This window comes from Drosophila erecta, unplaced genomic scaffold (assembly GCF_003286155.1).
Source record: "Drosophila erecta strain 14021-0224.00,06,07 unplaced genomic scaffold, DereRS2 tig00000055-arrow-pilon, whole genome shotgun sequence".
NCBI classification, from domain to species: Eukaryota; Metazoa; Arthropoda; class Insecta; order Diptera; family Drosophilidae; genus Drosophila; species Drosophila erecta.
The window spans coordinates 12,337,885-12,361,233 of record NW_020825200.1 but is presented as its reverse complement, the minus strand read 5'-3'; the positions used below and the strand labels follow the sequence as shown (position 1 = coordinate 12,361,233).

General features: G+C 44.9%; 9 protein-coding genes across 10 annotated transcripts; 4 read left to right on the top strand and 5 right to left on the bottom strand.

The window, feature by feature from the left end:
- Positions 1-4,667: 4,667 nt before the first annotated feature.
- Positions 4,668-6,120, bottom strand: LOC6543106 (phenoloxidase-activating factor 2). The gene is made up of 2 exons (XM_001969602.3): positions 5,835-6,120; positions 4,668-5,628 (listed from the first exon to the last, which is right to left on the bottom strand). The coding sequence occupies exons 1-2, from the start codon at positions 6,069-6,071 to the stop codon at positions 4,777-4,779; spliced, it is 1,089 nt and encodes a 362-aa protein (XP_001969638.3). The 5' UTR covers positions 6,072-6,120; the 3' UTR covers positions 4,668-4,776.
- A 1,875-nt stretch (positions 6,121-7,995) lies between these two features.
- Positions 7,996-10,975, bottom strand: LOC6542695 (ribosomal RNA processing protein 1 homolog). 2 transcript variants are annotated; one of them, XM_001969601.3, is made up of 2 exons: positions 10,903-10,975; positions 7,996-10,768 (listed from the first exon to the last, which is right to left on the bottom strand). In XM_001969601.3, exon 2 carries the CDS (start codon positions 10,609-10,611, stop codon positions 8,515-8,517), a length of 2,097 nt encoding a protein of 698 aa, XP_001969637.1. In that variant the 5' UTR covers positions 10,612-10,768; positions 10,903-10,975; the 3' UTR covers positions 7,996-8,514. The 2 variants fall into 2 exon arrangements, with proteins under 2 accessions (XP_001969637.1, XP_026834524.1); XM_026978723.1 differs by having other exon boundaries at positions 10,826-10,923.
- Positions 10,969-11,975, top strand: LOC6541820 (glutaredoxin 3). The gene is made up of 3 exons (XM_001969600.3): positions 10,969-11,303; positions 11,366-11,628; positions 11,689-11,975. Exons 1-3 carry the CDS (start codon positions 11,094-11,096, stop codon positions 11,864-11,866), a joined length of 651 nt encoding a protein of 216 aa, XP_001969636.1. The 5' UTR covers positions 10,969-11,093; the 3' UTR covers positions 11,867-11,975.
- A 218-nt stretch (positions 11,976-12,193) lies between these two features.
- On the top strand, positions 12,194-13,573 carry LOC6541871 (immunoglobulin-binding protein 1). The gene is made up of 2 exons (XM_001969599.3): positions 12,194-12,425; positions 12,503-13,573. The coding sequence occupies exons 1-2, from the start codon at positions 12,303-12,305 to the stop codon at positions 13,517-13,519; spliced, it is 1,140 nt and encodes a 379-aa protein (XP_001969635.1). The 5' UTR covers positions 12,194-12,302; the 3' UTR covers positions 13,520-13,573.
- Positions 13,574-13,782: 209 nt separating this feature from the next.
- LOC6541156 (DET1- and DDB1-associated protein 1) lies at positions 13,783-14,776 on the top strand. The gene is made up of 2 exons (XM_026979203.1): positions 13,783-13,963; positions 14,025-14,776. The coding sequence occupies exons 1-2, from the start codon at positions 13,886-13,888 to the stop codon at positions 14,367-14,369; spliced, it is 423 nt and encodes a 140-aa protein (XP_026835004.1). The 5' UTR covers positions 13,783-13,885; the 3' UTR covers positions 14,370-14,776.
- A 118-nt stretch (positions 14,777-14,894) lies between these two features.
- On the bottom strand, positions 14,895-15,696 carry LOC6541146 (NADH dehydrogenase [ubiquinone] 1 beta subcomplex subunit 9). Its single transcript, XM_001969597.3, has 3 exons — positions 15,436-15,696; positions 15,218-15,357; positions 14,895-15,161 (listed from the first exon to the last, which is right to left on the bottom strand). Exons 1-3 carry the CDS (start codon positions 15,531-15,533, stop codon positions 14,965-14,967), a joined length of 435 nt encoding a protein of 144 aa, XP_001969633.1. The 5' UTR covers positions 15,534-15,696; the 3' UTR covers positions 14,895-14,964.
- Positions 15,697-15,948: 252 nt separating this feature from the next.
- LOC6542580 (transcription factor TFIIIB component B'') lies at positions 15,949-18,459 on the bottom strand. The gene is made up of 3 exons (XM_001969596.3): positions 17,231-18,459; positions 16,841-17,169; positions 15,949-16,786 (listed from the first exon to the last, which is right to left on the bottom strand). The coding sequence occupies exons 1-3, from the start codon at positions 18,231-18,233 to the stop codon at positions 16,031-16,033; spliced, it is 2,088 nt and encodes a 695-aa protein (XP_001969632.1). The 5' UTR covers positions 18,234-18,459; the 3' UTR covers positions 15,949-16,030.
- Positions 18,460-18,588: 129 nt separating this feature from the next.
- On the top strand, positions 18,589-20,806 carry LOC6542010 (stAR-related lipid transfer protein 7, mitochondrial). The gene is made up of 2 exons (XM_026978992.1): positions 18,589-19,723; positions 19,786-20,806. The coding sequence occupies exons 1-2, from the start codon at positions 19,076-19,078 to the stop codon at positions 20,413-20,415; spliced, it is 1,278 nt and encodes a 425-aa protein (XP_026834793.1). The 5' UTR covers positions 18,589-19,075; the 3' UTR covers positions 20,416-20,806.
- A 315-nt stretch (positions 20,807-21,121) lies between these two features.
- On the bottom strand, positions 21,122-23,146 carry LOC6541967 (protein disulfide-isomerase A5). Its single transcript, XM_001969594.3, has 3 exons — positions 22,285-23,146; positions 21,619-22,230; positions 21,122-21,565 (listed from the first exon to the last, which is right to left on the bottom strand). Exons 1-3 carry the CDS (start codon positions 22,940-22,942, stop codon positions 21,303-21,305), a joined length of 1,533 nt encoding a protein of 510 aa, XP_001969630.1. The 5' UTR covers positions 22,943-23,146; the 3' UTR covers positions 21,122-21,302.
- Between the last annotated feature and the right edge of the window lie 203 nt (positions 23,147-23,349).

Below are 23,349 nucleotides of genomic sequence, written 5' to 3'. Positions count from 1 at the left end.
TCAAAATATAAAATTTATCTTATCTCTAATATCAATTACAATCATTGCTCATATGTTATAATTAAGCATTTATTTCTCAAGATTGCGAAACAACATTTTTATGAAAGTCAACGGGTAGGATCACTATATAATATTGCTTTAAGTGAATCAAAATGACGAATAAAACCAGAAACTCTTACATTAAGACAAAGATTACCCAATTCAATGGTTTCAGTTTCCGGGGAAACTTTTCGGCCAAGAATGGCTTTCTGGCCCCTCCACATGGCGAATCTTTGCCGTCCGGAGTGGACAAAAGAAATTAGCGGAAACAATAAAATTTGGGAAACTTTTGAAAACCAATAAATTCCAAGTGTTTGGAAATCAATTGGGAACAAATTGCAACAGGCAGAAGCTACGAAAAGGAAAGAAGGCGAGTGGGTGTGAAATGTGTGCTTGGCCAAATGCATATCTACATATTGACTCTCATTCATGGCATTCCACTTTTCACTTTATATTTTTGCGAGGGAATTGTGGAGTTCGCAGGACGAATAGCCAAAGAAAAAGGTGCTCAAGTGGCTGGTGCAAACAGTTTTGTTTGCTAAACTTTTGTCATTGAGTGCGTCCAACAATAGCAAAGCAATCGACAGCTCTGACTGGGAAACGAAATTTAAGTTTCGAGGAGAACATGCCAAGTATTGTGGAAGGAAAATAAACACAAATTGAAGCCAAGTTAATTCTGAGCAAACATGCAAAACATTACCGAGATAGACAGACTAGACAAACTATTTATGGCCAAATTCAAATTGTAATGGTGCCAGTAAGTAAATACGAGAGAACCATTCTATAATTAATTTCTAAATTAAATATCAGTGGATGCATTGTTGGCCAGTTATTATGATGGCTTACATATAATTGTGTAAATTGCCAAATAACAAGACTGGAAATTGCCAAGTAAACAAATACATTGGAAAGCAGAACTGCATGTAACTGGCAATAAATACACACAGCACAGGCCCAAGAAATCCCCAACCATTGCAACCACTCGAGAACATCCCAACTTCCAGTGCTGCACCTCAAGTGAGATTAAATAAAACTGCAGGGAAAATTGAAATGAAAATTCGGCAAGGCAAACACAAATTCGAGACAAGTTATAGCAGCATCTATGAGATACTCTCCTCTCCCCCAGGGCCGCCCTCCTCGGTTGCCAAAAAATATTTCATTTATACAGGAAGAGCTCGCCCGCATATATTTGCTGGCAAGTGGGAACTTTCAAGTCGAAACGGCGCTGTGGCAGCTTAAGTTACTACCAGCCCTCCCAACTCCCACTCCCACTCCCACTCCCAATCTCACCGATATTGGCCAGGCGTAAGCAACTTAACTTTGATGAGTTTGCAAAGAGTTCTCGGGTAGGGGAAAGGCAATAAGGTGTAGCGGACTTAACTTATCCACCTACTTGTGCGGTCGGGTGTACTCGAAATGATGATTAAAATAACGAGAAGACGACTGTTCCAAGGCGGCTGGAGATATCTGCATGGATTTGGAAACTAATAAAGGGATAAGGGCATCCATTTGCACACCTCCCAACAGTTGCACTATGTGCTGTATTTACCCATTCATTCTAGACTTCCTTAATTACACATTTTCAAGGACATTTTCCAACTAATCGTATAAGTAGGTGTGTAACAACTTTATATTGCTTAAATATAGTAGGAAAGATGCATCGATTCCACCAACACGGCGATGCAGCAGCAGATACCCGTGAAGAAAGAAGAATAGCATGCTTCCAGGCATTTTATTAATTTCACTTCATTCTGATGCTCTCGTTATCCTGGGCAGAGGATGAGGACAATGATGTCTGGAAATGGCTGGCAGGACTGCGGGCGCACAACTGCCGGATGCGCGGGTTGTTTGGCAATTTCCTTAAAGGAAGTGCATGCGGTTGCAGGACCATAATAGGTTCCTCCTCGGGAACCATCCTTATCCGAGCCGCCGGCTGGAGCTGTCTGAAGTCCGCCGTCGGTTGGCTGGCCAGTGTGTGTCGGATTGCCAGCCTTATTCCTGCACGGCAATCTGGGCGCGGAAAAATCTGTGTGGCCTAAAATTTGCCACACACATTTCCGCAGCAATACTCGTAAAAGCGCAGTCACTAGCCGAGAACTTAACGCTTTCCAAGGCCGTTTTTCAATTGATTAGGCCCTTTTTGGTCGACGCCAAGCCACAAAATACAGCTAAGATGAGCACCGTAATCAATGGCTTTGAAAATGTAAAACAAATCCAGAAGTTCAGCTCTTTCAATAATTGGCTGATACAACTTTGCAGGCAATCTGGGAAAGTTATATTTGCTGACTGACGACTGTGAACAAAAGTTGCTTGAAAAGGGTTTGGTACCACAAGACTTTTACAAAACAAAACTTTAAAGTGAAACTTTAATATAACCATTAATCAATATAATAATTATGTATTTACTTGGAATTTATGGTTTATTCCTTGCCATACTGGCATTTCTGTAAGTTTATAAACACTATCATAAATCTACTTACTAACATTATACAGAATGAATAAAAGCAATCGCTCAGACATGCAGTAAGACATCAACTTAAGTAAAGTGTTATTGCAGTTATTGCAATCTAGCACCACCTCTTATTAAACGTTGAAGTTTTGGAATAAGTACACATTGTGGGGCTGGCCGATTGTGGAATGCAGGGAGTGCACCCAAAAGTGGCAACCCAAAGACCATTAGGCCCAGGATGAATCGGAAGCACAATTAGGCTGAGTGCCAGGGGCGTGGGAAATACCCTAAATTAGAGCTCAACCAGGAAGGGAAAACCATCAAATGCAGAGACCGCAAGTCTGAGACGATTCCGACATAAATTCAATAGAACGATGGCAATAAGTGCATTAGCAGCATATTTCACAGATTGGCAGACACGTCGCTAGATGTGGTTCCGTGGCCAGTCGAGCAGCATTCAGGAATCGAGGAGCCAGCCAAGCACACCAGACCAGACCAGACCAGACCAGACCAAAACCAGCCAGACGATGGCCAAGACCAAGCAGTAAGCCACAAATTGCACGAGATCATAAATATTTCAAGCATAAAGTACAAAATATGCAAAAGTTTCCTATTTTTCTTTAACGTTCTGTTCGCTTTGGCTATTGCCATTCCCATTGCCAATGCCACTGCATTCGGGTGCAGTGCAGCCAATTTATCCGTTTTAGCCGGACAAAGCGCACACATTCGGTAATCAACAAATAACATTTTCTAGCTATGCTCCCCTAAAGATGGAAGTTTAAATAATGGCGACCATAATTAACGGATAGCAAGCATAATGAAAAAGTTAAATACGTTCGTTTAAATCGACAATATGGTAAAAAAAGGGATCGACATCAATATTGAAATATAATCCTACCAGAGAACAGCAAATGTTCTTTAGAATACGCTATATCAAAGGATTTTAATCCTTTTTTTTAATATTAATAAGAAATATACTTTTACCCATATAAAATGTATCCCTTTCATCCTTTTTTATATAGCTGCTGGCTGCACCAACTGCCGCTGGTTGTGGACCATTGCAGTTGGCCAGATACGAAGGACGTCAAACGGGGTAAGAAAAATATATTGCTAAATTCTCGCACAGGAAACGGCAGCAGGAGCAGCAGCAGCAGCAGCAGCAACAGCGGCAACAGCCAGCGGGTGGACAGGACTCTTCCGTGGTCCCTGTTCCGTGGCCCGCCACCCTTCGTCCGAGTGCAAGTCCAGTGTCCGCTGTCCGGCACGTGCACTACGCCAAAATGGCAAACGGAAGTTCAAAAGAGCAAAGAGCATGTAACGATATTTCGGTTCCCTTTTCAGCCATTCCGCATGGCCCTGCGATTGCGGCCAACAAATTTGCAATAAGCAATTTTTCAATTTTCAATTTAGGCACCAAGGCGGGTGGACAAGGATATGCAAAACGGCGGCCACATATCGCCCAGCCATAACTCAGCGCGACTTGCCAAAATCGGATTCGGCCCAAAGGACAAATGAGAGTCCTGCGAGTGACCCAAACCGTCAGTCAGGCGTAAAGCGCTTTTAATTAACAGCGATTCTGTTTTTTGTTGTTTTCGAAATGTGTGTTTTATTTACAAAGCCGCCAAGAAGGTGATTCTAATATTTATTTTTTATTGGTGACGAATCTGCAGAACAGCCAAACTAAGCCGCATGATGCACGCCCCAAATGAAAAAACGGATGCGGCCACTTCTACCCAAATTTCTAAACTTTTCAGAACGAAGACGAAGTTCCTGTAGTTCTACTCGCACTTTGTGCAGCCATTCAAGTCCACATGCACAAAGTCATCCCCGTAAGTCTTTTCCCTGCGACTTATAGTGGCATTGACTGCGTGGAGCGAGAAGCCCATCAGCAGGCAAAGAAGTTGGGTGCCCATGGAGGGCACTCAAAGAAGGAACACGACTGAGGATGCAAACCCCTTGCCGATAGCCTTTGTGGGCCAGTAAAAGGATATTATATTACATATAGGAAAAAGTCTGGTCAGGATAGCTGCTTAAATTCCACCGAAATAAATATTATTACCATTAGTAAAATATGGAAAAACAGAAGGTGTACACTGGACTATAAAGCTATCAAAAGATTACCTAATACTTTTCCGTTTAAAGAAAAATAGTTGGAACAATTTCAGATACATTTCTTTATTGAAAATGTGTTGATTCCCATTCATGTCATGAAAAATTTATTTTTTCTGAGCAATATTGAATTTCCCTAAATGGAATGCACATTTAGTACTGATTTCTAAAGCATCTGCTTACACCATGTAGTGTCGTATATCAAGATTACGTTCCCGTAGCTTCAGATCGATCCACTGCCGGTACAACTTGACATTCGTGTAAATTCCCAGAAGTTGCGGGCCATCGCAGCGAGCTGTCCGGGTCAAGAGACCGGCCAGGAGGAAGCGATCATCGTGGCCGGAGAGAGGACACATCAGCGGCACTGCCGTCATGTCCACATCACCGCAGACGAAGTCGCCCTTGTCGCCACCGGCACATAGCAGGCTATCATTGTGGGCGTGGCGTCGCCCCAAAAGGGACAATCGCAACTTGGACCTGCATTGATTGGGTGGTAGGACGTAGAGGGTCCATCGCTTGGGCAGGATCGCCGATCCCCCGAAATCGCCTCTCTGCCAACCGGACACATAGCACTGACTGTAATTGTATGTCATTCGCGGAGGCGGCAGGCAGATGGGCTGTACATTGGGAGCCAGTTGGAAAGGTTTCTCCTTGTCCACCAGAAGTATCGCCATGTTGTGGGCCAGTGGCAATTGAGTGTAATTGGGATGCACTAATAACTCAACCACCGATCTTTCCTGGTGCGGCTGGGGCTCCAGCTCCACGGCGGCATCCCATTCCCCGGCCAGCAGACGAACCTTCGCGGAGTCCGAGTTCTGGACACAGTGCGCCGTGGTGATCACCGCCAGCGGAGTGATGAGTGCTCCACTGCAGAGATAGGCATCCGCCCCGTAGATCGCCACCAACCAGGGAAACTCCCCGAACTTGGCCTCCTGCTGTTTATATCCAAGCGGTCGAAGGTAGTACCAGAGATCATGCCGTCCTCCACACGGGCAGCTCATCACCTCCTTGGGCACATCCGGTGTCGGGAGCTGTTGGTATATAAGTTAAACTTTTAAAAACCTATTCATGCTTGGGTGCTAGAAACTTAAAAGCAAAATGCATATCAGAAAGCCAAACAGTTAATAATCCAAAAGGCCAAAAGGGATTCAAGTTAAGAGTGTCAAATCAAAGATTGTTTTATTCCAATGCTACATACGTCCTCCCACAAAATGTATGGTAAATCCTTTCTACTTACTGTATCGTGAATATTGCAGCACTTTTCCATATAGTGACAGTTCTCGTCCAAAGTAGTTCTACTGCGATCCGGATAGAATTTTCCGTCCACCAGTATGCCCTCGTTGCACTGCTCGTAGGGAACGCAATGCTTTTCCGGCCCGCAGCCCTTGAATGCCGATATCGAGGGCAGTAGGGAGCCCAGAGCACATATCACCACAATCCGGTAGAAGCACATATCCGGGTATTCCGATTCCATCCCTGAACAGGTGTCTTTGCCTTGCACTTGAACTGCGCAACTGGGCGACAGATGGTTTTTATAGCCTCGCCAAAGTTCAAGCCGTACACCCCGATTTGATTGGGCAAAAAATAGATTGCAGTCCATTAAAGTGCTAAAAATAGTCGACATTGCGCTGGGAAAAAGGGGCTGGACCTGGACAACACAATAATTGGCTTAGGCGGCAATGCACTTTAAAAATATTCCTCCGGAATCCGTATAATGTAAGAGCTCCCCCATGAAATAGAGATTTTTTAAACGAATCAATAGAGCAATACAATTTATTTTGCACACGTCAATTGTATTAATATTATTTTTACAAAAATGTTCAGAAAAATTACGTACAACTATTTTGTAATCAAATACTAGCCCTGTAGTGCAGGCTCTCCTTTGAGATACTTTGCAAAGTTGCCCGTGGAAAGGGTATCCATTCTATGCCCAATTACGCAGATGTATCTAGCACTTCCCTTAGTCTGCAGCCACTTACTCGTATCCATTTCTATTACCGGGCTTTGCATTCGAATGGGACTGAAAGTGGGGAGGATGCGGATCAGCTGTGCACTGGCTCACGGATTGCGTCATATCTTAATGTACAATCGTCGCCTAAGTGCACTTAAATTGAATAAAATTTCGACAAAGTTTAATACACCAGACATGCACATGCACATGTACATAACATCAGAAGAAAATGAGGTGGCGACACGCTGGCTCGGGTTTTTCCGGGGAGAAATCTGCAGTTTGCCTGCCATTCGATAGACAACACACAGCTTTCAGCATCTGGACAAATGTATATGCATATATACATATAATGTATATGTATATATTCGATGCACCGACTTGTTTGGCTGAGATTTACGCAACTAAAGCAGATTGTCAACAGGAATTGTGAGGGATGAGATCGAATCGAGGACCCTGAGGTGGGCGAACAAGGATGCCTGGAGGAGAGTACATGCGTCAAATGTGTAGAAAGTTAACGTGTCCTGTGCCTGCTGGTCCTGTGCGAAACTTAATTTGTTCCATCGTGTTGCAACACTTCTGAACAGATGTTATCCTCGAGGAAATGAATCCTGTTATTGTTGCTGGCCGTCCACTTAAAACAGATTTATGAACATGTCACACCCCCTTGATTCGCCATCGAATCCCCATTGCGGTGGCAAATATTCAATTATTATGAAAATTTATTATTCGACCAATTGTGCTGGGCGGATCGGAAGTTCATTTTGCATGAATGGGATCAAAACTGTTTGTAAATTGTGCTGTGCATCCGTATGAATGTCTCTTAATACACCAATAATATACCAACCGCAAAATGCCATCACAAAAGTATGGTTCTTATTCAATTTGCAGTCACAATTTAAATAGATAAAATATAACCAATTGCATAATCATTTTAATGTATGGCATTAATCGAATCCTTGTGGTGTGAATTAAGTGACAATTAGGAGCAAAAATGGAAATTTTTAAGAAAATCTTTGAGGTATTTAATATGATTCCATCTCTGGCACGTTAAATTGTTATATTAATTGTACTACTGCACCTTAAAGCATCAATAAGTGCAACTAAAGAGGCACTCAACTTAACATTTGATCATTATTTCTGCACCTTTTCGAACTCATTCTCAGTCTCAGTCAAATAGTTTTTGGCTCAACCGAGTATCTTCTTTGAGTGAGTGGATTCAACTCTCTTAGTTGCATATTCCTCCCTTAAATGCAGTCCATTAAGCTCAAATACCATCGGAGTGAATGTTTACAGAATGTAAACTGCAATCTCGAGACTCAAGCGCAGTTCTGAGTGAGTCAAACAAGTAGCTTTGAGTGGAACCGACTAAGCTCAGAGCAATGAGCTGGATTTTGAGGAGTGGATTGGATTCATCTGCCCAGCAAATAATGACATTTAAGCTTTGTGATTCGTATTTAATTTTACATATACTACGTTTGCTTTTATTTCAATATCAACTCAGATCAGAGGATAGCTTGAACATAAAATGGCCTACAAGCAATAGTAATAGTCGTAATTGTAACTACTAAAAGATTAGGGGATTACATTTAGTTCATGTCTTATGCGGATCTTATTTGAGTAGAAATTAATAAACCTTCGATATTGTTTAGTCAAAGAATCGCACAATGCTCGACAAATTTCAACTATTTCGGAAAATTGAAAGATTTAAGCATAGTAACCATGCACTCCGAACTAAACAAAGGGGCTTTAACATTTTAAAATAGCAAAATATAGCATGGAAGCTTTCTTGTATGTATAGACGCGTTATAAAACCAGCATAAGACATGCCTATTGTGGATGTGTTATCTTAATCTCCAAAGCCATGTCAGGAAGTAGGATGATGTGAGGCGCTCCCCTCTTCGTCGTCCATCAGACCAAGTCCAAATTAATTCACCTCATCCTGTCCCGATCCCAGTCACTAGCATTGTCACAGAGTGTCGTTGAACAGGCGCTTGGCCTTGAAGTTCGGATGAATCGGTCCCGGTAACACGTGTGGCTTAAGGGCACTCTTGCCGGGCAAGCGATCCGCGTCGTAGGGCACCTGCGGAGACAGCTTCAGCTGGCGGTAATAATCGCTCTTGGGGTAGATGCAGTTGCTCTTGGTCACGATCCGCACACGCTTGGCACTGCCCGTTTGTGGAGTTGCAAACTGTATAGGCGCAGGCTGCTTGGGTGTGGACCTCTGCAGCTTACTGTTGGCCTGCTTCAGTTGCAGTTTTCGAGAGGGAACAAAGATGTCCTGCTCACCGGGCTCTAAAGGGGCATCCCAGCCGTTAGCTTGTTGCGGAGTAGAGGCCGTGGCATCATCATCATTACCGGCAACCTTCGTTTTTGGTGTCGGCTTGGCCTTAGACTGCCCCTCCTCCTTGGCTGTGGGCGTGGGCGGCTCCACTGTTTTCGGCTTGGATTGCTCCTCCTTGGGCTTAGGGTGGTCCACTTTCTTGGGCTTTACGGCTTCTTCCTTCTGTGCCTTGGAAGTCAGTTGCTCCTCTTTCTTGGGCTTAGAGTGGTCCTTCTTGGGCTTAAGCTGGCTTTTCTTCTTCAGCTTCGTCTGGTCATCGTTATTCGGCTCCGGCGATTCTTCCTTTTTTGGTTTCTTCGAATTGGGCTTGGCCGCCGTAGAATCGGCATCTTTGACCTTTTCTACTACCCAGGCGTCGTTTATGCTGGAACGCACCTTTGCATTGTGATTCACCTTCTTCTGCAGCTCAGGAGGCAGGGCCTTGCTAATAACCTCGTCGTAATTGTGCTCGTCCACCTCCTCAAAGTTTATGGACTGAAGTAGCCGTTTGCGCTTGGATTTGTTGAGTTTCTTCAGTTTTCTTCCAGTTGCAAAGACCTCGTCCTCCATCTTATCTAAGGCAGTCACTTTTTGCTCCACCATTTCCGACAGAGTTTGTCCCTCCACTTTTGGCATTGTCCTCACACCCAGTGGGAACTCCCCTCCCTTGTAAGTCTCAAAGATCTGGATAAGTTTGCGCAGTCCCTTGCGTCTCTTGCTGTTAAAATCGTTGGTGCGTAGCTGCGTCTGCAGCTCATCCAAAACGCAGTCAGCGTTGAGCGGCAGCTCCGGCATGTGAACATCAACGTTGCCCGCTCGAGGATCCAAAGATGTGGCCCGTGGCTGCTCCTCCTCGGCGTTGCCCTCGTCATCCTCCTCGTCAAATCCAGAATCTAGTTTCTCGATGTCATCAATAGAGGCGGTGGGGAAGCCCATCAGCTTCCAGGCATTGTACTTTTCGCTGTACTCTCGTCCCAAGTCGCTCTGGTATAGCAGATGATAGAGCACCCTTGTGCGGCACTGGGCCACCAGCTTAGCATCGCGTTGTGTAGCAATGTAGGTGACAAACGGACGCAAGAACAGATTGACTTGAGCAGCGGTGATCTCACCATCTGCCGCCTTGGCCAGCTCCTCGAAGAAAACATCTAGGTAATGCATGGTCATGCCGCGACTTTTTGGTTGCTCCGACAGCACGGATAGCTGCATGCTGCTGTTAAAGGCGGCGATGAGGTCCGACTCCCAGTTGTTCTGTTTGAGCAGTCTCAGTAGATATCGGACCATGCGGCGAGTGAGCATCAGAAACTTGTCCATTCGCCACTGGTCAATGCCAAAGTACTCCTGGCACATTGTGCGCATAAACGCACTAAAGTAGGCCAGACTGCAGGCCGTATTGCCGCCGAAGCTGTCCACCATCTGGGCCAACTGCTCGGCCAGCTCCTCTTGCACCAGCGGCTTGTCCGACATCCACATGGTGTAGTACAATCCCTTCCAGATGCGCATGAAGTCGTCCTCGTTGAAGGGGAAGGAGCTACCGGCCCGCGCCTTGAACCACTTGCGAAGAATGTGGATCTGGCGATTTCGCTTCACCACATCGTTGCAGGCGAGGCCACGAATGATTTTCACCTCCTGGGCAACCACCATCAGCTCCTTGGCCACCTTCGGCTGGGTCGCCTCCTCCTGCTCTTCGACCTGGATTTCGGCCGCCTCGGCGTTGCGCTTAACTGGCTTCTTGCGCGTCACCATGCTCTGTCTATTTCAACTTTTAGTTGCGAAAAATAAGTGAGCTGTGTATATTGAATACGCTACGGCACGACCGCACGTGTTGCCGTTCGGTGCTGCCAGAAATTGAAACGACGATTTCCCCAAATTTCGTCTAACAGCCCTGTATCGCAACACTACACTGAAAATGACAACAGAAAGTCAAGCTTTGTATAAAGAACTTATTTTCAAAGCATACGTGATTTAACTTCTAAAATAACTGATAAAAGCTAGAAATATTGTAATTACTAGTTTCGATATTTAAAGAAAGGTTACCTTATTATATGCTTAGCGACTTATAGCTTTTTATTTTATAGCTACCAGCACTGATTTCTACACGACTAGTGGCAACTCCAGCACCGACTTTTTCACGCATAGTAGCAACTCTATTCCACAGCTGATAATTCGGTCTGCTTTTTATAAATTTTGCTTTTCCAGCAAATTTAATTAAATAATTCAAAGAAAACATGCCCGTGGTGAACGTGTCGGCTGCCGAAGAGTACCAGAAGTACATTAATGCGGACAAGACGACCGTGGCGCTATTCGCCGCCGACTGGGCAGAGCAATGTGGTCAGGTTAATGACGCGCTGGAGGAGCTGGCCAAGATTACTGGCGAAAAACTGCAGTTCATTAGCTTAAACGCTGAACAATTTCCAGAGATTTCCATGAAACATCAGGTAAGCTCGTTTTCCTTGTGAAAATCTAACGGAGACACTAAGTTCATTTGCGATATCACCAGATCGAGGCCGTGCCCACAGTAATTTTCTTCGCCAAGGGCTCCGCGGTAGACCGCGTCGATGGTGTGGACATTGCCGCCATAAGCGCCAAATCCAAAAAGTTGGCCGAAAGCGCCAGCAGCGCGGCGGCAACAGGACAAACGCTGGAGGAACGTCTGAAGGCCCTGATCAATACGGCTCCACTCATGATCTTCATGAAGGGCGACCGAAATGGACCGCGTTGCGGATTCTCCAAGCAGCTCATCGGCATTGTAAATGAAACAAAGTAGGGAAACCGATCAGTTATATTATCTTCCCGTTTATAAACGTAAATATCCCTCTACAGCTTGCCGTACGAGACATTTGACATTCTCGGCGACGAGGAAGTGCGCCAGGGCCTTAAGACCTACTCTGACTGGCCCACATATCCCCAGGTTTACGTCAAGGGTGAACTTATCGGCGGACTGGACATTATCAAGGAACTGCTGGCGAACAATGAACTCGAGTCCACGCTCAAGGGCTAATTCCCTCGGATTACATTTACTCCTACAGACACTTTAAACCAGAAACAAATTTTTTGCTAGATCCTTAGACTTTTTAATGGTTTAATAAAGGATTTTTGCTAAATTCGGATATTATTCGTTTCAGAGAAATTTATAATAACAATTAACAACAATATAAAAGGGACTGAAATTAGGGTGTGTTTAACATCTTAAATGGGGTTTTATAGTTTCACCATAATTGTTTTACAAAATATTTGCTACATATTTTTAAATATAACGACTTATTTAGTTTATATAACCAGAAATTGGTAATAAAGAACATTTATAAGCCAGCCCTGGTTTATCTGGTATTTTGCATCCCTTCAATTAGTAAACAGCTGTTCGGCGTCGGCATTTTGCAATTAATTTTCGCAACATTATTATTGAAAATACCCATTAACTATATTCAAATCGCTAAATGGCTGAGGGTAATACCGCTGGCGGAGAGGACCAAAAGCTGTCGGAAATATTTTTAAAGGGCTGGAACTCATTCGACGAGCTAGAAAGTACCGATCTGCCCTTCAATGGCAGTGAATTTCAGGTGTGTAATATTTAGCATCTTTAAAACCAAAACAATCATCTCTTTTTTTTCAATTACATCTCTTTCGCAACGCTTAGAACAAAGTAAAGACAGCAATGGGCCTTTTCGAGCAAGCCACGGTCATTGTGAACCAAGTTAGCATGTTTAGTGCCAACGAGTTGATCGACGAGGTGTCCACGGAATCGCTGCCCTTCATGCTGCTCCCCTACTTCTTGGGCAAGCTGACCACCAAGATCAACAGTCCCAATAGCACACACTCCTTGGAACTGGGCGAGATTTACTTCAAGGACCACCTGCAGCGCTGCCAGGAATATGATCTCTGTGCAGCGCCCAAATCTCAGGTGGCTAAGACGGATAGCCAGGCGGAAAAAAGCGAGCAGCGCGAACTGGTGGAGGCTGCCTTCAATAGAAACGACAAAATAGCCCAGTATCGCCGGATGAAGGAGATTGACGAGTACATGGCCAGAATGCGCGATGCAATCAAGAACAAAACGGCCGACGATGAGGATAAACGCGTGTTTTTCCTCAAGTATTTGGACAAGAGCATAATAGACTCCAAGCAGGAATTGGAATCGTTGGGCGTAATGAAGCAGCTGGCCCAGATGCGCCTTGCCCGATTGGCTGGTGGCGAAGCCAACGAAGTGGATTCGTTCCGTCCATCCAATCAAAATCTGTCTTCTGCATCGTCCACCTCCCGCGGTCATGGTCACAGTCACGGACCAGGGCATCACCATTATCATCAGCAGGCCGCTAAACCAAAGCCCTTGCAGCCCTTCATCATAACACGTAATGCCACCCAGAAGGCGGTGTTTGGCTTGGGATATCCCAGTTTGCCCATTATGACTGTGGATGAGTTCTACCAGCAGCGCGTCGACGAGGGAATCTTTCCCGACGAGGAAAAGGTAGCCAAGATGAATCAAGCACAGGCCATCGCGGCCGCCCGTGATCCCAACGAGCAGGAGGACGAGGAGAAGGCTGTTGAGGAGCTGCAAGCGGAGCAGGATGATCCCGAGTATATAGACCGCATGAGACGCATGGATGAGTACAAGGATGTGGTGCGTCGCGGGGACGGCAATCGTCATAACCGTAGTTGAGAAAATCAAAATTGATGTATTTTTATACAACCTAATAAAATGGTTTAACCACAAGACTGTATTAAGTCAGTATACTCAAAAAATAATCCTAGATAAAATTTTTTTGGTCAGAAACTTATATTTAGGAAAGCTATTCTATTCTGTTGGTAAAAAAAAATTAATGTGTTTTCTTTAAGTTAAGAAATTTCAGAAAAGCACGGTACAAAATTTGTAGTATTTTTAACGTTTTGAACAAAAAAAAAGATTTTCAATTTAGGTATTCGAATAGTTCCACCGTTGCAGTGTTGGTAGGCGCATCGTGCATTTTACAACACTGATTTCACCACCCGTAACAAAACAAAAATCTCGAGCACAAAACAAATTTGTATGCATTGCTGCACAAAAATAAACATCAAACAAAAAGATTGTTCTCTCGAAATATTGATAGATCAACAACGGTTAAAGGTACGTACAAGTACAGTTATTTCGAGCTAATTTCAAATGCCTAACACTTCGTACTTCGCAGCAACCTAAGAGCAGAATGTCCGTAAGAGACTTTATCAAGGGCCTGCCCAGTCACGATTCAAGCAATTTCACACACTTGAGCAACGAACACGGGATTCGAACCTCACAGAAACGGGCCTCCGTCTACCTGCCCACCGAGGATGAGCATTCTGAACAGCTGATTGTGATGGACAAGCGATGTGTCCTGCTGCGCTACCTCACTCAGCAGTGGGACAAAAAGACGCTTCAGCGGAAGCGTGAGCACGGCGGGGAATCGGGAAATGGCAACGGCAACAGCTCCACGCCCAACGGCAACGGTACCAACAGCAAAAAGCGCCCGCGCTTAGACCCCAACGAGCTGAACTGAACGGCAGGACCTCAAGCCAAGGTCACGATGGACATCCCACAAGCCCTCACAGCCTCGAACTTCGCAAGCACGAGCCACCCTTCATTTGCACTCATATATATTAAATGAAATACACTAAGTACAAAGGAGTTGCAGTCGAACGGTCCTTTCCAAGTTTTGTATCCTGTTGGTCATCGATATATATCCCCAGCCTTTTATTTTAATTTGAGATGTACCCAAAGCTGATTGCTGGTTTCCTGGCTAACAATTTGCATATATCTCTTTTCTTTTTTCAAGAAAATAAAACATTTTGTTAACTTTGTTAATGCTAGTTTATAAACCACTTTTTTTCCAATTCTATGTACTCACCTTGTACATCACAAGATTGTAATTTGAAATGTAACGTGTATCTAATCTGGGAAGCCTAACCAACTGAGTTCACTATTATTGTAATGCCTACTGTTTGAGCCTATTGTCTTAGGCGATGCAAAGATTTTGGGAAAGGGAGATCGGCTGCATTCCAGTACAACACATTCATATAGCACATACTTTGAGTTCCAATAGATTTACTTTTGAAGACAAAAATTGGATGTGATTTGACTACGGTACTCTTAGATTAGTGATGTCCCAGGTCCTTGGGGTCGGGCTTGCCGTACTGCTTCTCCCACCAGGTCACGAACTCCTTCTTGCGCTGTTCCCGCTTGGCAAAGTACTCGGGATACTGGGCCTTCTCCAGGGGATGCCAGTAGTCCAGCACCCAGTCGGGGGGAATCACCTCTCGTTCGAAGGCACAGCCACCGGCACTGTTGGCAACTACAATGATAACACGTTAGAAACACATGCCATATGTCCAAGTTCCGTTTGTTTACAGTTTCGGGGCTGGAAATGCTTCGTCTCGAAGAGCTCCCTTTGTCCACAGGCCAGGAGTCGGATGCCCTCGCCCAGATCCTTGGAAGCGTTCTCGTCGAAGCGAGCACGCAGCTGCACAGCGCGGTAGCGGTAGGCATCGCTGGCGAGCATTAAAAAACATTCAGGATGCACTTGCTCATTATATAATCTTTGGCAATTCAGCGGAGTATGCACTTACCGTCGGTCATACCACGCCTCCAGGTTGCGCAGAGCCCGCTTGTACAGGCTGCACACCTGGCGCTTGTGCGAGACGATTGCCGAGGGAACTTGGGCCATCGTTTGTGGCTAAATTGGTTAAATTGTATTAAATTGCTACCACAGCCGAGGCAACAACAACAGCTGTCAGAAGTTCAGTGTTATAAAACCCTGCGGCTAAATATAAGTGCTGAGAAGCGAAGAATAATTTTAAAGAGCGACAACTCTGAAGTGAATGTAAATTCAAAAAATATTGAAACTGCCTAAATTTATTAAAATTGTCTAAATCAAATCTGTAGCTCGCTTTCTTTGATTTAATACAATTTTTTTTAATGTTAGTAATCAAAACGTCACTGTGTTGAGTAGACACATATTACCAAACACTTTTAATACTCAAATGATTATGTTATCTTACTCAATATTTTATTAATTACAATAACAAAATCTGACTGACCCACATTCGCATTTTACTTGAAAATCGCAATGAACAGAAATATAATTGTAAATATATCTAGCGAAATGCTTTAATAAATTATAACTTTTAACAAATACTCTTAGGATATAAATATAAAATGTTATTAGTCCTCTAGCTGCATAACATTCATTATGCATTGAACAATATGCTCTGGTATTTTCAGCGGCGTTTCGCACAACTCGCCCGTATTTTTGTCCAGCATGTAGATTTCGTTGAGCACACGGTCCTCGTGCTCTGGATCCAAGGACGAGACGAGAGCCAAAGATCCTTCCGCGAGCTCGGCGAGAATTTGTTCGATATCCGGTTCGGTAGTGGGCGGCGGAATGGGTTCATCCGGCGTTATAACTTCATGACCATGATCTTGGTCGTCCATAAAGTTTATTAAATATGTTTCTGCCTTTCGATTGGGTGTCTCAGTTGCGGGCTCGACGTCGCTTACATAGCTTAGGGTACCATCATCCATATTGATCATAGTTTTATCACGTGGCTTGTTTACATCTACTTCAAATTCCACCGGATCATCCATCAGAAGTCCATTAAGCTCAGCCTGCAGTTCTCCCCCCGATGGCAAATGACTTCCTATTTGTTCTGTTTTGATCGTTTTTTCCTGCTTAATGGCAGCCAAATCCGACTGACTCTGCGTTGTCGCTGGAACTGGAACCTTGGGAGACCGTCGCTTAGCCTTGGGCTTTCTTTTCGCAGGCCCACTCCCGTCGTTCTCGTCGGTATTCAACTCCTTTCGCCTCTTGGCCCAGGCTTGCTTGGCGAGCTTTGTACTCGTTACGTGTTCGTTTTCGTAGACAACATCGCCATCGTTCAGGGCGCGTGATGCCTTGCTTTGCTGCTGTATTCTCGAACGCTATAAAGGTATTACAAATGTAATGGAGTTTAAAATATAAAATAAATGATATACCTTTTTTGGGTTTGTCGGAAGAGCTCGTGCGATTTCCCTCCACTGGCGTTCATTCTCTTCCCGTTCGCGATTCTCCGCTTCCAGTTGATCCTTGAGCTCTTGAATGTTAAAGGCCTTAGGGTAGAGCAGCGCCTTTTTAATCAGCTGCGCATTGGTTCGCTCTTCCTTTTTGTACTTCAGCTTGAGATCTCGACGCGAACGCGATGGAAACATTTGGCACATTAACGAGAAGTCCGTCCCGATGATCTGCAGGCTACGATAGAAACGGACGGTCTCATCGGACGTCCAGTATGGCGTGCGCTTGTGTCGTTTGTAGAATCCATTATCACCTGCAAAGTAAAAATCAAGTCGTTAAATATTCAATATTTATATATTATCTATGAGGCGCACCCGTAGTCTCGTCCATTAGGATTAAAGATGAGTTGGCTAGCACCTTGCGGGCCTCCACCTCGGCCGTGGTTTCGATTTCCAATGTTTTTTCATCAATGATCATCTCGCCATTGGCATCAAGCTTTAGCTGGGGCACTAACATAGCGGATGTGGACTCTCCCTTGGGCTCCAGTAGCTGACTGATTGAGGGCTTAGAATCATCGCCACCAGACTCATCCTTAATGGTCGTAACCGACTGTTTGGGTACCATGGGATTGTTTTCCGGATTATAGAAGATCATGTCCATCATCTTGAACGTGGACTTGTCGGGCACACCCTTATTAAACCGCGTTTCAAAATCTCGCCGGGCATTTAACCGCTGTCCTCCTTGATTTTGAGACTTATCATCGCCTTTTCTCTGCTTGCTGCCTCCTTCGGAATAGGTGGAGCAGGTGGATTCGGTGCGAATGCGTCCCATGCCCGGACTGGCAGGCGGGAGGTATTTATATGGGGATGAAGGCATAGGAGAGTGCACCTGCTGCTGCAGAGGAGTTCCTGACGAAGACCCGCTAAAGTAGCGTTCTCGCCGCGTGGGCGTGGCTGGCGACTGATAGTCGCCCTCATAATCACTGGCCATTGGTGAGCCTACAAAACTGTTACGCCGCTGGCCAAATACCGGAGTGGGTCGCACACGCTGGCGGGCTTGAGCCTTGCTGGGCGACATAGGGAAGCCATTGGTGGTCTTCTGCAAATCCATCTGAATGACATTGTCCTCGATGTCGGAGTGGAATACCTCTTCCAGTTGTCCAGCCGAGCTTGCGGGCATTTTGAAGGCGATTGCATCAGCCTCTAGTTCCATTTCCGCAGCAGGGGTCGATGCAACGGGCGGGGACTCAACCGCTGCTGCCACCACCTCCTCCTCCTCATCCTCCTTTTTCGTCGTTGGGAGCTCCTCCCTGCGTGGCTTGCGTTTGATAAGCGACAGGTTGGCCGGAGCCTTGATGCGCTGGCGCCGCATGGACATCCTGCCTGGGTACTCTTAGGCTGCTTCCAGGCTCAACGGCAGTTTCACACATCAAATCGAATCAAAATCTGCGCAACAAAAACAATGCGGCCGCAACCACGAGTTTCCCAAGTGTAGTGTTGGCTAACGGCAAAGGACATTTACAGTGGGCTGGGCAAGTAAAAAAGTGGAAAACAAATTTACAAATATGGTTAAAAATGGATAATAATTATTGAAATACTCGGAAAGTTTTTTGTCAGAAATTCCAACGACTAAAACAAATAATTCGAAATAACTAGGTAAAAGACAGCATGTCAAGTAAATTTATTCGCAGTGTCAGTTTTTAGAGACTGAAATCTAAATAATTTTAATATAAATTATGGCACAGTTCGCCAGTTTTACAACAAAAATTGTTATACTGTAAATAATAGTTTGAATTTAACATATTTTAATTGTATTTCAGTGTTCCAGAAAAGTGTGATCACTGATCGTAGCTGTCACCTCTCAGCAGGCGGTACGCAATTTTCTAACACTGCTGCCTGTAACGGCACAACAACAGGAACAACAACAGCGGAATAACAACAGAAGCAGCAGACAAATTGCAAGTTGCACGTTTTTTTTTCTAATCAGTCAAACATGATAATCCCGGCCAGAACCTAACCCAGCTCTCGTGCAGTAAGGCTTCTGTCAAACCGATCGAGTGTGTCCTGGCTAGAAGTACTAAATTCCCCAAGTTTTGTGGCGACAAATGTGTCAAGTGTGTAGGCGCACAGTAATAGCGAAGGAGCATTAACAAAGTCGCCGCACTTTTGAGTAGGGTGTTATGCAAGCGGGCGGCCGACGGACAAATTGAATTAGCCGGCATGCTGTTCAATCGATTTGTTCTGGCCATCAAGAACCAGTCCCGGGAAACTCTGCGCGCCTGGAGCTACCAATGCGAGTCAATCTTCGCCCAGCGCTCGCGCCGTATTCAGCAATTGTTCAGTTTCTATCAGTCGGTGTATGGAACCCAGGGTTTGAAGCAGCTATGGCGCGCCTACTACCGCCGGGAGCTGCAGCCCCCACTCCGGGGAATGGTGATGAGTGCAGTGGGTCTCGTCGGGCTTAATATCAAGCGCCTGGGTAGCGATGGCTTTGATTGGAACAAGGAGCGCTTGGCCTTATCCAATTTTGATCTGTGCCGCAGGGATATTGAGTTCATCAACGCTCTGCCCAACAATCAGCTGTGTGACCGCTGTCAGGCCAAGAAGATGAAATACTGCTTTTGTCAGCTGGGCAACCAGCGCTGCAGAAAAGGCCAATCCAAGCCGTCCACCAGCAAAGAGGCGGAGACGGATGCGGAATCCAGCATCAGCAATTGTCTGCGACCTTTGGATCTGGACGTGCGCAATGCACCGGCCGGAACGGTACGCATTCAGGCCCAGGACGACCACAAATGGGAGCCGTACTTTAGCAAAAACGAGTTTAGCATTTGGCGGCGGCAGGAGCGGTCCTCCTTATACTCATACAAGGTAATTGGCCTTCTCAGTAATGTTTTGTAAAACGTATTTTAATGTCGCGCTTTGGATTGCAGGTTTATGCTCGATTCGACGACATAACAGCCGACGATTTTCTCCACGTTCAAACGGATTTGGACTATCGCCGCCAGTGGGACGACACGGCCCTGAGACTTGAACTCATCAGCGAGGATCCCGTCCAGGGCAGCAATTCGCATCTGATATACTGGGAGATGCAGTGGCCACGACTGTTCGCCAATCGCGACTATGTCTATTGTCGCCGCTACATTAAGGATGACAACAAGAAGCTGATATTTATTTGCAACCGTGGAGCCACGCACAACAGCTATCCGGCGTTGTCTGGAAAAGTTCGCGTCACTGACTATTGGAGTCTGATGGTCATCAAGCCCTTTCGCAGTTTTCATGAGCCAGGCCTCCACTTTGTCCTAACGTACTTTGACGATCCGGGCATACCCATACCGCAGAATATTAAGTCCTGGGTTACTCAGAAACAAATGCCCGAGTTCCTCACCAAGATGTATGTGGCCACCAAAAACTATGCCTGCTCACGGGCCATTAAGATGAAGGACATGTTTCACGGATTCGCGCTTATCAATGACGAATATACGGCTAATGAGCAACGCGGCAGTTGGCTGGGCAGTTTAAGCCGGCGCAAGGTTGATAGTAAACCCGAAGCCGGTCGCTAAGTCATTTACCATTATATACCTGGCTGCTCCCGCTCCCATGAGACCTTCCTGCCCAATACAGCCACGTATCCAACTATGCAATCGCCCAGTTCCATCTTATGTTCATCCCTTCCTTCGGCTTTAAAATCAATTCAGGCGAGATAAATCTAAACCATTGAACATCAGAGCAAATGTGCAATAGCTGGAAGTTTTGCTCTTAATGTGAGTGCCACTTTGATAAGAAATTTTGAAATAAATATATATCTACATTAGCTATATAGCCAAAACAAACTATTTTAAGTTTAGAAATTGTTTTAAACGCAAATAGAAATTATTGAAATTAATTGTACAATAAAAGAAATGGAAATAGACCCACAGACTGAAGTCTACTAAAAAGAAATGTCTTGCATAACTATTACGGCTATAATTTTCATTCATGCATAACATTATCTACACCGGATAGGCAAGTCAATTATGCTTGGTTCATAACAAATAAACATGCTCTGCGTTTCCCATAGCTTGTGCTTATCAAATAATTGACAAGGCATTATCTTGAATTACTTTTAAAATTATCTCACCAAAACTTCAGCTATTCTTATTGTAGGCTGTATACAAATCAAATTGAATTAATTAAGGGGATGATATATTATTTTAATAGTTTAATAACTTCAATAGTATTTTATTATTTCAGTAAAGGCATTAGCGTATTGTAAATGAAATTATACTATCAGTTTTAACGTAATTTATTAGTATGCTATATACTTACAAAATGCGCATACATTCTATAAAATATTCGATAGTCTAGACGACATTAAAGTTGAATGGAACGAATACAGTTTAAGGTAATACAAGAAGTGAGATTGCAAAGTGGTGAGGGAAAAGCATCGTTACACTTGGCAACAAGCGTATCACAGCTCTGTACGGTCCGCTGAGCTCGGCGGATTGTTCATATAGGCGATAAAGTCCTTGCTGGTGCGTCCGCCGTTGTAATCCAGCTTGGTTTTGAGGTAAGAGAAGTACATAATGGTGGGATATCCGCGAACATTGTACTTTGCGCAGAGTGCGGCAAGCTTTGTGCAGTCGATGGCAACAAACGCTATCCGAGGATCATCCTGTAAGGCCGTGGCAGCCGCTGTAAACTCAGGTTTTGTGTGCTTACAGTGTCCACACCCTAAAGACGGTAAGTATTTTATATATATTCAACAATCAAACGGATGAACTTACAGGGAGCATAGAACATAACTAGCGCATGCTTTTTTCTCTTCAGCGTCGAACTGAAGTTGTCATCATCCAGAAATATAACTTCTTTGCTGTCTTCCTCCTCCTCCCAACTCTTCTCGGGCGGCGGAGGCGGTGGAGGCTCCTTGGGATTTCGCATAAATTCGACAATTTTCGATGCTTCGCGTACATTTACTTCAAACTTAAAGACGCCATTCGTGAAAAACTTAACAGTTGGATAGCCCTTGACTTTGTATTTCTCTGCGATTGACGGCTCCTTCGTTGCATCCAATGCGGCCAAAAGTCCGGGAATCTTTTTCTGCTTCATTTCCAGAGCTGCCTTTTCGTATTCAGGCTTCATGCGCTTACAGTGTCCGCACCAGGGCGCATAGAACATGACCAAGGCGGACTTCTCGTCCTTCAGAGCAGGCTCAAAACCCTGCGACGTGAGATGAACAATTTCCGAGTTGGTGTCCGCCGACCATTCTGGTTCCTTGGGCTTTGGCGTTGGCTTAGCATTTGGGTTGAGCATGAAAGATATTAAAGCATCCTTATTGTTCTCTCCCTCGTAAGTAAAGCGCAGTTTGCCATTTTCAAAATAAATCAGGGTGGGAAAACCTTCAAAGGTATCGTTTAATTTAAAATTTTATAAGCAAGATGTTTTTATCTTACCTGTTATGTTGAACATTTTGCGTATAGGAGCGTTTTCTTGTCGCTCCACATTCATTGCCGCCAGAATATACCCGCCCTTGGTCTTCAGCTCCGTGGCCGCTTTTCCGTAATCCGGCTTCATTTTCTTGCAGAAGCCGCACCAGGGAACATAGAACATGACAAGCATGGGCCGGATGTCCTTGCGTAGGTGTTTTGTGAAGGAAGCGGCGTCGCTAAAGTGCAGGACATCTTTGCCGGCTGGATCTTCCTCCCAGGGCAAATCGCCAGAGGGATCACGCATGAAAGTGATCATGGAGCTGACAGTCAGCTGCCGGTCATAGTCCTTGTGGAAGTCGCCATCCTTGTAGTGCTTAATGGCGTAAGGCTCTGGCGAGACCTTCAGCTTCTTGCAAAGTTTCTTGCGATCCTGCTGGCCGCAATCCAGCAGCAACATCGTCCCAGTTCCACGTACCGCCTCCGCCGCCTCCCGGAATACCTTTAGCTCGGCAGCAGCAGCCTTCGCACTGGTTATATAGAGCGCAAGGACATTGTTCTTGGTGCGCAGCAGCTTCTTGAAGTCCTTATACTCCGCGATGTCATCCTGCACAGCCGAAGTTTTCGTTTTTGCGGCAACAAGTGCCACCAGCAGTAGAAAAACAAACTGACCGGTGATCCACATCAGGCGGCTTGTACTTTACACCTACAGGTAAACTTATTGACTTATTTTACTTAGTGCGCCTCTGATAATTGCATGCTTAACACAATATTATAGCGTCATTTTTATTTTACAAAACGAAAAAACCGCAAGTAGAAGACGTGGACTAGTTGAAAAACCTATCGATAGGCAGCATTGAAAGAGATGGTAGTAACAGCATGGCTCAAAGTGCCGGCTATTCGAAAAACACCTGCCCCATCACCAGCCAGTGCTGACGCTTACCAAGCCTAGCTGCAAAATTGCTTAAAAGTAATATTTAAGTAATATTTTAAATTGGAAATACATCTGGAAATATAAGAACACTTAATCGTATGATTTTCTGTATTGAAATATTAATGACGAACTGCTCTTTATAAGCCAGTTCAAGCTGT

Excerpts from the sequence above, each read along its gene's own strand:
- LOC6542580 (XM_001969596.3), bottom strand. The coding sequence starts at position 18,233 with ATGTCCATGCGGCGCCAGCGCATCAAGGCTCCGGCCAACCTGTCGCTT. Across the intron at positions 17,170-17,230 it reads CCTAATGGACGAGACTACGG|GTGATAATGGATTCTACAAA; the intron begins GTGCGCCTCATA and ends TTTACTTTGCAG. Across the intron at positions 16,787-16,840 it reads TTCCGACAAACCCAAAAAAG|CGTTCGAGAATACAGCAGCA; the intron begins GTATATCATTTA and ends ATACCTTTATAG.
- LOC6541820 (XM_001969600.3), top strand. The coding sequence starts at position 11,094 with ATGCCCGTGGTGAACGTGTCGGCTGCCGAAGAGTACCAGAAGTACATT. Across the intron at positions 11,304-11,365 it reads AGATTTCCATGAAACATCAG|ATCGAGGCCGTGCCCACAGT; the intron begins GTAAGCTCGTTT and ends CGATATCACCAG. Across the intron at positions 11,629-11,688 it reads GGCATTGTAAATGAAACAAA|CTTGCCGTACGAGACATTTG; the intron begins GTAGGGAAACCG and ends ATCCCTCTACAG.
- LOC6541871 (XM_001969599.3), top strand. The coding sequence starts at position 12,303 with ATGGCTGAGGGTAATACCGCTGGCGGAGAGGACCAAAAGCTGTCGGAA. Across the intron at positions 12,426-12,502 it reads TCAATGGCAGTGAATTTCAG|AACAAAGTAAAGACAGCAAT; the intron begins GTGTGTAATATT and ends CGCAACGCTTAG.
- LOC6541156 (XM_026979203.1), top strand. The coding sequence starts at position 13,886 with ATGCATTGCTGCACAAAAATAAACATCAAACAAAAAGATTGTTCTCTC. Across the intron at positions 13,964-14,024 it reads TAGATCAACAACGGTTAAAG|CAACCTAAGAGCAGAATGTC; the intron begins GTACGTACAAGT and ends CGTACTTCGCAG.
- LOC6541146 (XM_001969597.3), bottom strand. The coding sequence starts at position 15,533 with ATGGCCCAAGTTCCCTCGGCAATCGTCTCGCACAAGCGCCAGGTGTGC. Across the intron at positions 15,358-15,435 it reads GAGGCGTGGTATGACCGACG|CGATGCCTACCGCTACCGCG; the intron begins GTAAGTGCATAC and ends AATGCTCGCCAG. Across the intron at positions 15,162-15,217 it reads GCATTTCCAGCCCCGAAACT|TTGCCAACAGTGCCGGTGGC; the intron begins GTAAACAAACGG and ends TTATCATTGTAG.
- LOC6542695 (XM_001969601.3), bottom strand. The coding sequence starts at position 10,611 with ATGGTGACGCGCAAGAAGCCAGTTAAGCGCAACGCCGAGGCGGCCGAA.
- LOC6543106 (XM_001969602.3), bottom strand. The coding sequence starts at position 6,071 with ATGGAATCGGAATACCCGGATATGTGCTTCTACCGGATTGTGGTGATA. Across the intron at positions 5,629-5,834 it reads GCTGCAATATTCACGATACA|CTCCCGACACCGGATGTGCC; the intron begins GTAAGTAGAAAG and ends ATATACCAACAG.
- LOC6542010 (XM_026978992.1), top strand. The coding sequence starts at position 19,076 with ATGCTGTTCAATCGATTTGTTCTGGCCATCAAGAACCAGTCCCGGGAA. Across the intron at positions 19,724-19,785 it reads CCTCCTTATACTCATACAAG|GTTTATGCTCGATTCGACGA; the intron begins GTAATTGGCCTT and ends TTTGGATTGCAG.
- LOC6541967 (XM_001969594.3), bottom strand. The coding sequence starts at position 22,942 with ATGTGGATCACCGGTCAGTTTGTTTTTCTACTGCTGGTGGCACTTGTT. Across the intron at positions 22,231-22,284 it reads CAAAATGTTCAACATAACAG|GTTTTCCCACCCTGATTTAT; the intron begins GTAAGATAAAAA and ends ATACCTTTGAAG. Across the intron at positions 21,566-21,618 it reads AGTTATGTTCTATGCTCCCT|GGTGTGGACACTGTAAGCAC; the intron begins GTAAGTTCATCC and ends TACCGTCTTTAG.